The sequence below is a fragment of the Colletotrichum jinshuiense genome, chromosome 4, assembly GCF_051148585.1.
Source record: "Colletotrichum jinshuiense chromosome 4, complete sequence".
NCBI classification, from domain to species: domain Eukaryota; kingdom Fungi; phylum Ascomycota; class Sordariomycetes; order Glomerellales; family Glomerellaceae; genus Colletotrichum; species Colletotrichum jinshuiense.
The window spans coordinates 3,033,724-3,045,055 of record NC_139311.1 but is presented as its reverse complement, the minus strand read 5'-3'; the positions used below and the strand labels follow the sequence as shown (position 1 = coordinate 3,045,055).

General features: G+C 53.2%; 3 protein-coding genes across 3 annotated transcripts; 2 read left to right on the top strand and 1 right to left on the bottom strand.

Moving 5' to 3' along the window:
* Positions 1-466: 466 nt before the first annotated feature.
* On the bottom strand, positions 467-3,425 carry EsH8_IV_000757 (chloride channel; the record flags this gene model as incomplete). Its single annotated transcript, XM_083265647.1, has 7 exons — positions 467-526; positions 578-688; positions 744-1,124; positions 1,175-1,507; positions 1,560-2,696; positions 2,750-3,129; positions 3,209-3,425. The coding sequence occupies 7 exons, from the start codon at positions 3,423-3,425 to the stop codon at positions 467-469; spliced, it is 2,619 nt and encodes an 872-aa protein (XP_083124542.1).
* Positions 3,426-5,170: 1,745 nt separating this feature from the next.
* Positions 5,171-8,553, top strand: EsH8_IV_000756 (NRDE-2, necessary for RNA interference-domain-containing protein; the record flags this gene model as incomplete). The annotated part of the gene is made up of 3 exons (XM_083265646.1): positions 5,171-7,453; positions 7,517-7,959; positions 8,010-8,553. 3 exons carry the CDS (start codon positions 5,171-5,173, stop codon positions 8,551-8,553), a joined length of 3,270 nt encoding a protein of 1,089 aa, XP_083124541.1.
* A 764-nt stretch (positions 8,554-9,317) lies between these two features.
* EsH8_IV_000755 (translation initiation factor 6) lies at positions 9,318-10,256 on the top strand (the record flags this gene model as incomplete). Its single annotated transcript, XM_083265645.1, has 3 exons — positions 9,318-9,352; positions 9,466-9,624; positions 9,710-10,256. The coding sequence occupies 3 exons, from the start codon at positions 9,318-9,320 to the stop codon at positions 10,254-10,256; spliced, it is 741 nt and encodes a 246-aa protein (XP_083124540.1).
* Between the last annotated feature and the right edge of the window lie 1,076 nt (positions 10,257-11,332).

Genomic DNA, 11,332 nt, shown 5'->3' with positions numbered 1-11,332 from the left:
ACGACTACAATTTCTTGTTTCGTGTCTTCATACGGCGGTGTAACGTCTTCAATCTCTCATTATTGCCGCTTAGCCTGTGCGACGCTGCTTCTACTACATGAATGGCTTATATGCACGATGAGCAGTCTACCCTGTCTCGCGTACCCTATGCTCCTCTCTCTGAGCGAGAATGCTATGCAACCAGTTGGGGTGATGCTCTACCGTCCCTCAAGGGGACCCTCGAGAGCCAAAAGAAAAGAAAAATAACAACAGAAATGATGAATATGGATGAACAAACGCCGCGCCCATGGATGCTGAATCGCAATTCTTTCGACATGGGCGATATGCAAAAACAGTCTTCCTCCTGCTCAATCTGTATGATCCGCCTGGGATGGAAACGCTCACACGATATAGGAAGAAATATAACAAAAAGATCAATCTTGCCTGTGGCTCAACAGCCTGCCAGCCCCCAAAGATGAGCGTCAAATCAGTGCCCCTCTTTCTCTTCAAGATCCCGCATGTACCTGACGAAGCTCTTCTTGTGCACCTGCATGCTGTCAGCCTCGGCATCTTGCTCGATCAATATCGTCCAACTTACCATTCCGGCGTAGCGTCCGTTTTTCAGGACGCACACGAAGCGCAAACCTAGCTTAACAAAACATTCATATACAAGGTCCATGGGGGACCGAATGTCCAGTGCTACAGGTGCCTATATTCGGATCTGTTAGAGATATACCCGCCCCGATATCATTACTGGTGCTTACCGGGTCAATATATGGAGTAAAATCAGTCTTGTCTCGTTCCTCCTCGCCATCAGAGTCCTCAATACTTGTGACGTGAGCCATCAAGCACATGCTTGTGGCTTCATCGTCCAGGTTATCCAGAGCAAATTCTAGGTCGGGGGCTGGGATTAAGCCAACAAGAATCCCATCTCGGATAATCGGCAGACCTCCGTCTATCTCTCCAGCCCTGTGGAGCGTTTGAAGCTTGGAACGAAGGCTGAGGGCAGACACCACGGGTGACGCGCTCACGTCGATGGTCCTTTCGCGGCGGACGCGAGGGACGATGTCGGCGAGATCCGAAGTGAAAATGGGCTTGTGCTTGTTGTCGAGAAACGGGTACGAGTTCATGCTTGTCAAAAGGTCCTTGAACATGTCAGCATGAGTCCCCCAAGCCTGGAATATGTGCCACTTACGTAAATACTGTTTGGCTCAATCGCGTCCGCCGTCCACTTTGCCACCAGGATTGACAGGGAAAACGGCAGCACGTAGTCCAGACTGCCTGTAAGCTCAAAGAGAATAACTGCAAGGGTAACCGAAAGCCGGGTCACGCCGCACATTGTTGCGCCGGCAGCGATGAGGCCATAGACGCCAGGTTGAATGCATGATCCCGCCTCTTTTGCTGCACAAGCACCCCAGAGCCCAAAGCCTGGATAGAGCAGAACAGTATATTGCACTAGGTGACCAACCAGTCTGCCCATTAGACCACCAACAACCATGGACGGGACATAGATACCCGCGGGGACTTTCTGCGGCCAGGTTTAGTATTCCTACCCAAATCATGCGAGATGTTCTACTCACAATGCCAAACGTGATGATTGTCAAGAAACCCTTGATGAGGAACGCAGTGAAGAGGCCCGTGAGGACGGGTGGAATGCCTTCAACAGTGGTCGGGCAGAGGCCGTAGTCTTCGCGCCCGGACCCATCATGACAAGGAGCTGCGAGGTTAAGCATCAGCTTCGCGACTGGCTGTTTTGTATGGACGTTCCAGTAACTCATGATGCCGGTGACGATGGCTACCAACAGGACTTCGAGCATCGGGTATTTCTTGATGACGGTGATTCTCCGAAATGACTTGGCCCAGTGCTTGGAGGCTTTGATGAAAAGGGCGCCCGCAGCGCCGCCCAGAACTCCAAGCAAGATGAAAAAGACGATCTCAAAGTAATTCCAGTCAGCCACATACTTGACCTGAAACATTACTATCTTGTGTGTGCCGTAGGGATTGAGGAATTTGAGCGATAGCGCAGCCACAATGCAACAGAAAAAGGTGCGGAAAAGCGTCTTTGCTGGGAAGAAGTACGAGACCTCCTCGAGACCGAAAAGCACGCCACCCAGGGGAGCACCAAAGGCAACGGCAACCCCCGCAGCCGCGGCGGCAGACAAAACCTCGCGCCTCTTTGCATCGTTCTGGTCGTACTTTGAGAAAAGACGACAAGCGATGTTGCCGATGCAGGTAGCAATGTGGACGTAAGGACCCTCTTTTCCGAGACTGAGGCCAGACGCTACGCTAAGAATGAGTGCGGCAGACTTGATAAGCAGGGTCTTCAAACCCAGAAAGCCGTGCAGAACGAAACCGCTGAGGATGACACGAACTTCAGCAACACCGCTTCCTGCAGCCGAATAGTAGACCATTGGGGGTGGCACAGCAGCCTCAATCGCCTCAACCACTTCGGGAGGAGTCGGGCTTTCGTCACTCAGAGGATCATCCGCATAGGGAGTAAGCTCCGCCGCAAGGTTCTCGTCGAAAGTCGTCATTCGATATGCCGAGGGCACCACAGTCTTGGTCGTCAAAGTCATGGCACAGGCGACGCAAGCCAAGACAATGACACCCACCATGTAGATGGTAAACTCGGTGCCCACATCGCCAAAGGGCCAGAACCTCAGGACCTCGGACCAGGTTCGCCAATCCTCACAGGGGCCCTGCTTGGGACAGCAATTCTAGACCCAGATTAGCTTCTTCGGACATCGTCTTCAAAGGCAGACAAACGCACCCTCTCACTGATATACCAACCCCGCGCGCAATAGCCGTACTTGTAGTCGAAGACAGTGGCCTCGGATAGGTTGACGACGTAGGCAACGAGGGCGACGATGAAGCCGCACACAGCACTCAAAACCCAACCTTGTGAGGCATCAAGGATGGCATATATCCTCCCTCGGAAGTCCTTTCGCATTCTCAAGGCCTTAACTCGGTGTGCGTCGACAATGTTATCATGGACCCAGTCCGTTGATGTAAACTGGTCGTACCATACACGCTCGTTGGGTTGTATCGATCGTTTCGACTCGGTCATGGAATCGAGGTGGTCGGAGAAGGCGTGGGTCAGACGCAGGCCAAGGGACGGGTTACGGCTGTGGTGCAGACTCCTGATGCTTCCTGAGATGACAAGAACACGGGTTAGCCTTTTTGATTTCTTGATTAAGCGGTGGCATGTGAAGATTTTGAGATGACATACCAGCGGTGCTGTGATTCCTCGACAAACCAGGTGTACGATGTTTTGGGCTTTCCGGGCCAGCAGCTTGGTTTCGCCGTTTTCTCGACCTTGAACTCAGAAGCAGGGGCGACCGTTCGTCTGGCTCTCCCGCCGAGCCTCTCCGATCAAATCTCGGTCGTCTAACACTCATCGGTGACGGCGGCGCCGAGGGCGCTTCGTCGTCCGGTAAGTCAGCCATGATAAGGCTTCTGGAAGCGGCTTGAGCCGGTAAAGTTCTCGGGGTTGTTTCGAATCTTGTTTGATTGGGCTTCGCCAGCCTTTACCAGGTGTATAGGCAGGGTTGCTGCAGGTTGATAGCGAGACAGGTTGTGTTTATCTACTAGGCGGTTTGGCGGTATGGGATAGCACTGGGCGCGGTCGAGAGTCGGCGATACAGTCTAGACTCTTTTTCAGAGGATGATCAGGGGTAATAGACTGGTTATTTTGGAGGGTGGGTTTTTTGGCAAGTCGCTGGCGGCTTTAGGTCGACGCAGAGAGTAGTCTGGCACGTGAACCAAGTTCACCCGTAGTCCCAGTTGTAAGGTTGCAGAAAACCACGGGCATGACAAGCGTTATGTTGGAAAGGCGGGAGGAGGATCACGACGAGGGGTTCGGTGTCAGATGCGACGAAAGTGTATGCGGGTGACTATCGTAGGCGAGACATGACAAGTTTCTTGGCACCTATGCGTCGCCAGCGGAAGGCATGTAAACGGGCAAACAGACGATGGAGAACGAAGAGATCGCGAGAAGGGAAGAAAAGAAGCCATCGACAACAAGATGGTCCGTCCTGCCCCCCGTCCACTTTCCCCCAAGACGGGCTGTGCACCGAGCACGCGCGGTGAGTTGAGAGCGTGATCCACCCAGACCAGCACTCTAAGGTGTGTAAATTGTTTATAGCGCTGGGAGGGTGTCTTGGCCGTGAGGTCATTGCGCCGGGTGACCCTCTAGTGTGGGTGCCACTGTAAGACTTTATGGGCCGGCTATTGGCCGATAGTTAGCGCATTTCCCGCCGAAACGGTCGGATCGACCTAGGACCCTGAGATTGCACCATCGCGCCCATCAAACTGACTCTGCCCGCGACCTTCCACCCAACCATACCTCTATATCCTCTGTACCGAACTCCACCCCATTCCATTCCAACTCTCCAGTAATTTGGTCACAGGTGCTCTACATGAACCAGTCCTGGAATGTCCCGAAGTCTTTCGGCCTCCATCCAGCATATTATTCCGGTTCTTCAGCGTTGATCCTCTACTAAACTACTGCCAACCCTCCTCAAACTAACGTGTCTAGCTTGACGTCGGCCGGGTTAAGACACCACACCCTCACCAGCAATATCAAGACGTCGCCTTTATAGTTCCTCCAGGCTAGCTTTTCTTAGACCAACCAACCAATCTGTTTTGGCCTCGTTTCCGAATAATTGGATTCAGAAACAGAAACACCAGAGCCGAGGTCCTGACGAGCCCGAGATTCTGGGCCTGGTCCTGTTTTCCAGCTGCACCACGAAACCCCATATGCAGCTAGCCTATAGCCCCAGTTTACCCGTTGCATCCGCCACCTGAACTCCGTACCTAGTAACGCACACGTGCCCCAGACTCCAGTTTCCTCTGACGGTGCTGCGTTGTAACGGTGCGTCGGTACCATCATATACGGTACCGGTTACAGACGACGGCTAAGTCTCCGTAAGGGACCAAGATATCTTACGGCGAGGTCCACTGCAGGTGGTTGCTCGTTTCCGTTACCGTCGAGCAAACGACGCGATTCGCGCCACAGCACTCGACGATCCTTAAGTGTACTACGACAACAAGTTACAGTCAAGGCGCCATAAGCAACTGCACACGAGACTGTGGGACCAGTCTGATGTTCTGAAGAAGCCAACAGCCGCGATACTAGGCACCTGATCGTGCGCAACCATGATTTGGTGAGCTGCAGACTGAAGTCGGCAACATGTCAGAGACTGGGGATAAAAGATTGACGGTGCCGAAGTTTTCGTCTTTCAAGCCAAAAGCCCCGACTCCTTCGCCACCAGTTGGTGAGGGGACCGATGACCGGAAGGGCGGGACGGATGAAAAAGTCAAGGAGAGACGGTCCCGCCATGAGACTCGGCATCACGACCACCGCTCTAAGCATCGCCCCGAGCACCGTCACCAGCACCGCAAAAGAAGTCGCAGCCGCAGCCAGGAACGACCGGTTCCCGAGAAGTCCCATGTCCCCAAGAGTTTGAATGAAAAGGTCGGTGATGCTGTTTTCGTCTTTGACAAAAAAGGCGACCCCTTGATCAGGAAATACGGCGGTAATGACCGTTCTCGGGTGCCGGTGTACCGTCGTGGCGGCCATGGACGAGTCCTTGGCGCCGATGGCTACCTCTACATACACAGAGACGGCCCGCAGGAGCGCTTTAGCATTCGGAAGCCGGGAGAAGGAGGCTCTACCTTGCGGGACAGAGCACTTTTTCAACCAAAAGTTCATCGAATCAAGCCGAAGCGTATACGTGTACGGAAAGAACCCAGCGGGAAAGATGCTCACAATATTGAAGAGGACTTCGTCCCACTGAGTACCTCCTCAAAGCGACGGCGCATCGAGGAGCCAGAGTCTTCTGGGGACGAAAAGCCCTCGTATAGATCAATCGAGGGCAAGGCCAAGGCCCACGAGTTTTCGGACAGCGATCTTGACTTTGACTCGGACTCTCAAAATGACGGTTTCAATCTTGATGCAGATGATCCTCTCAAACAACGCTCTATTAAGTTGTCTCGACAAGTCAAAGAGCTTCCAGGAAACATTGAGGCTTGGCTAGAGCTTATTAGCCATCAGGATATACTATTGAAAGCCGGCGAGAGTTTGGACCGCGAGATAACAAAAGGCGAGGTTCAAAGCTTTGCAGAAATCAAAATATCAATGTATGAGTCTGCATTGGCACAGGCAAAAAAGGCTGAAGATGAGGAGCGGCTGCTACTTGGCCTCATGCTTGAGGGGTCCAAAGTGTGGTCTTCCTCCAAGCTCGACAGTCGCTGGGTAGAAGTGGCAAAAAAGCACGAATCAAGTTTCTGTCTATGGAAGGCAAGAGTCGACCACAAACTCACGAGTTTGTCAACATTTCAATATAACGACATAAAGGCTTTGCACGTCGACCGATTGAGGGCAGTCCCCAAGCAAGCCGCTGTTTCGGTTTCGCCCGGGCCTGGTTGTGCGACAAATAGTGCAGAAGCTCCCCGCTATGAGCAGATGGTATACGTGTTTCTGAGAGCAACCAGATTCATCTACGACTCTGGCTTCCGCGAATTGGCCGTAGCAGCATGGCAGGCGCTTCTCGAACTCAACCTTCAACGGCCATCAATTTGCGAGACAATGACAGTATCGCAGATACTCGATTTGTTCAGAGACTTTTGGGAAGATGAGGCGCCAAGGGTGGGAGAACAGAATGCTCTTGGATGGAGTCATTGCGTCCAGGTAAATGGCTATGTCGACCCCCCCAAGCAACAAAGGGACGATGATGGAATTCCAATATCACGAGACGTGTACAAGTCTTGGGGTGCCACCGAAAAGCTTCGGGCAAGAAACTCAAGGACCCCGGCACGGGCCACTGATGATGTCCTCGAAGATGACCCATATCGCGTTGTCATGTACTCCGACATAGAGGAGCTCCTCTTCGTTATACCAACCAACACCATCTCCACGGTTTGGAAACAGCTTGTTGACGGCTTCCTTATTTTCTGCTGTCTGCCCCCCGCATTCCGCGTAAGCAACTGGACCGAAGCTGCGGAGAACGATACTTTGATAGCAGGCGGCATGAGCCTCTTCGAGAGCGATTTGCTTCGAAAGCCGAATGAACCTGATGTCATGGACGAAACCAAGAGGATCCCAATATTCAAGCAAGATGGGTCTCGGTTTGCGGCGTCGGCCGAACTACTCTTTGCTGGTGACGACTGGTTCTCTCTTTTCTCTGGCTGGACTAGTACGTCTAAAGCGCTGGATGGGCCAGTGGATCTGGCGTGGGTTGCGAATAGTTTGCGCTTATTGGCGGGCTCAAGCGGCCTCAAAGAGCTGGCCGAATATTCACTGGCTATTGACGTGGTCGATGGTACCAGCAATATCAAGAAACGAGCCAAAGTTTTCATCAAGCAGGAACCGACCAATCTGAGGCTGTATAACGCATACGCCCTTGCCGAATCCGCCAACGGGAACATCGAGATTGGCCGTCAGGTCGTTGCATCGGCCACAGGACTAATCTCCGTAAGTGCTCAGCTCATTCTCGTCGACCCTGATGTCGTTTTAGACACTAATGATGTCCCGCAGACTTCGAGCAATAACGAAGGACTGATGCTATGGAATACATGGGCTTGGATGGACCTCCAAGCCGGCAATAAAGCGCAGGCTATTGCGCGTTTGTGTGCCGCGACGGACGAATCCTGGAGGAATGCCCCTGAACCAACGATGGTCGGTCCTGCGCAACTTCTCAAAGCACACCAGACGTTATTGGCCTACGTCGAACAGAAAGTCATCGCGAAACAGCTAGATGACGCTGTCACAATTGCCGAGTGTCTTGCATTGCTGGTGTATCTCACTGCACAGGAAGAATCCGAGCCAACGTCTGAAGCCCAAGGAAGCGTCTCGGCGGCAATGGAGAGAATATGGACCGTTTCTTCAGAATTGTGTGCCAGAGGCCAATCCAAGTCACCGACGCACGAAAGGCTCCTACAGGCTGGTGCAAGGCTTCTTTACCATCATGCCAGTCGAGGGTAAGCAGCTCTGACCTACTTCAAAGGCCTTATAACTAACTTGTCCTCAGACCGTTCCGGCGGGCCTATCTACGAGAGCAGCTCAGCCAGTGCATTGAGCTTTTCCCAAGGAACACAATCTTCTTGGCCCTGTTTTCTTGGGCATCAACCACGTTCGGCATTGATGACCCTGTCCGTGATATCCTTCGCAAAGTTGCACTCGCGGACGCCAACGACTGCATCAGCAGCCGCATATTCGCAATTCAATACGAGCTGGAGAGAGGAAACGTGCACTCTACGCAAGCGGCATTTGAGCGGGCGCTCGACAGCCCGACATGCAAGTCCAACCCTGATCTCTGGCGGTGCTATATCAAGTTTAGTTATGCTAGGAAACAATTCAGGTCCAAGGCAAAGGACGTGTTTTTCCGAGGCCTGCGGCACTGTCCTTGGTCGAAGGAATTGGCCATGGAAGCTTATACAACACTTATCAATGTCATGGACGAGTTTGAGCTCAGATCTGTTTTCAACACAATGGCGTCCAAGGGACTCCGTATACACGTTGATGTGGAGGAATTTGTGGCCAAGCATGGGAAAACAAAAACAAGGCGAGATTAGAGACAGAGTCCAGTCCACGGGACTTTGCTGAATAGCCCCCAATACTAAAAACCAACCTACCTGACAGTGCAACGAAAATAAGCAATCAGCATGACGGGGTGGTATGAGTGATTCAAACAGTGAACCATAATGACCCTTGGCTTGGGTCTGAAGTTAGGTGCCGCTGCGGGGGCTGAGCACCCCAAAACATGACTGTGTTCAGGAACCTCGAAGGGGACTAGGTTGACTCGAGGATGATTGATGGAAATGGGAAACAGGGCGAAGAGTCACAGTGGCAATGCGCCTGCAGCAGAACGGGCTCCCAGCAAGGCAGGTTGGTAATAGAAACCAGAGAAATAGCACGGTTTCTGCGTCTGTATGCGGAGTGACTCATCAGCCATACAGCGACGGTTGACTCTTTTCCAATGGATTGAGGCGAATCAGGGTCCACACAGCTGGCTCGGTGTGCCCCGCCCCGCCCCTCCAGGCCGAGCAACTGCCAACAGCAGCAAGTGGAGAGGAGTGAAGAACTGGACGAGGCGGGCAGCTGCGAGAGCCCCACCTTGCACTCTCTCAATTGTCGCTTTTTATTAATTGCGACTTCCGCCTCTGCAAAAATTCCATCATCAACAACACCCTGACGACAGGACCCTTGACGACGATTTTTACGCCTCCGCAGGGCTTTATTGGACTAGGAATCTTTACGAGCGTTGTCGCCGTACAACCAGCAGCCTCAAAACACCATCCAACCAGTCAATACCGAGTACTCCGGAACAAACACAATCATGGCGGTGCGCGCGCAATTTGAGAATTCCAACGAGTGAGAGAAGCCCCGCCGAACGACCCCGCCATCGTGCTGCGACTTTCGTCTGCACCGCGATACTCTACTGGTCCAGCTGTGCTAACGCGAGGGTGTCCCTTCTTCTTCTCTAGGATTGGCGTATTCTCGACTTTGACCAACGCCTACGCCCTCGTGGCTGTCGGTGCTAGCGAGAACTTTTACAGTGTCTTCGAGGCGGAGCTGCAAGATGTTATCCCTATTTGCAGGACGTCCATTGCCGGCACCCGGATTATTGGTCGGTTAACAGCTGGGTAAGCAACACTGGAACTTTTGCGTCGCTTTGGGCGTAACAGCCTCGGTTTATGAGGGCAAAAGGTGCTGACCGCCCGGCTATAGTAACCGCAAGGGTCTTTTGGTCCCGACCAGCACTACAGATCAGGAGCTCCAACATCTCCGCAACAGCCTGCCAGACGAAGTCCGCATACAGAGAATAGAAGAGCGCCTCTCCGCCCTCGGCAACGTCATTGTATGCAACGACCACATCGCTCTCATCCACCCGGACCTGGAGCGCGAGACGGAGGAGATCATCGCCGACGTGCTCGGCGTCGAGGTATTCCGCCAGACCATTGCCGACAACGTGCTTGTTGGCTCGTACATGTCGCTCTCGAACCAGGGCGGTCTCGTGCACCCCAAGACGTCGATACAGGATCAGGACGAGCTCTCGAGCTTGCTGCAGGTTCCTCTGGTTGCCGGCAGTGTCAACCGGGGTAGCAATGTCGTCGGTGCGGGCATGGTCGTCAACGACTGGATGTCCGTCACCGGCCTGGACACGACGGCGACGGAACTCAGCGTTATTGAGAGCGTCTTCAGACTGGGCGAGGGCAACGGCCCGGACAACGTCAACACCAAGCTCAAGGACACCATGGTCGAGTCTTTCTACTAAGGAAACAGGACCGGGTGAGAGGTTTGATGGCTGCCGGAGTATTGCTGGGTCGGGTCTTTCGTTGGTTTGGGATACCACTAATGGGTTGAGCACGGTTTGGTAGGCTCATCCCATGAGCCAGGTTAAGGGTTCAATACGTCGCAGGCGTATCAGTTATGGCCGGCATGAATAAAAGCCCTATGGGCACTTGGAACCCATATTGCCGTTCAGCATGTGCTAAAAGTGACCTTGACAGTGCCGTCTGTATGCTATTCAACATGCACTGAGACGTGCTGACAACTGCATTCACGATGCTGACACCCGGACCACTTACCATCTGGAGTTCATATCAGACGCCAAGTGCAAGTGAGCTGACGGAGGTAAGCAAAGTGATCGCAGTCCTCGTTGCACCCTTCTTATGGAGTATTCTCTTTATTTCTCTCCTCTCGCCGCCTCTCATTTTCTTTTCTTGAGTTCAGCTCAGGCATTCTGATGTTGGTGGATGGGGCTGACGACTCTCTCGCGAGGGCTACAGTCGTCTGCAATGTGAAGTTCGTAGGTTATGCTTCTGGCCGAACCAACGCGATCGTGTCTCGGCATTCACATGCTCCATCGGCGAGAAGCACCGACCTCGAAAGTATTCCCAGAGTTCTGGAAAGCACAGACTTCGCCGAGCAAGGGAGAAACACCGCCGTCGTAGTACGTGCGACGGGCCGAGAAGTATTTATACCGACGACTGAAGAAATAATACTTTTTAAGAATGGAAACCACGCACCCAGTAGGACAGAACGCGGAGTTTTTAGCGTGGAGGATGTTTCTTGCTTGAGCGGCCGTGCGACGGGGAAGCACGTTTCGTCGGTTCGACTGGTCTCTGTATAGGCGAAACAAGGGGTTAGAGGGGAGGAGACAGACTACAGCGTGCATCGGCTCCCAAGCCATCTGATCTGGACGTGACGGCTGAGGCGTCCTGCGGGGAAGGCGATTTGCGTGCCTGAGCCTGGCGACCGACGGGATGGCAGAGCCGTCGGCGTTTTGACCTCGCTTTGAGGCTCCTCAATGGTGCGGTTAGTAGCGATGGCCACGGCTCGTCCCAACAG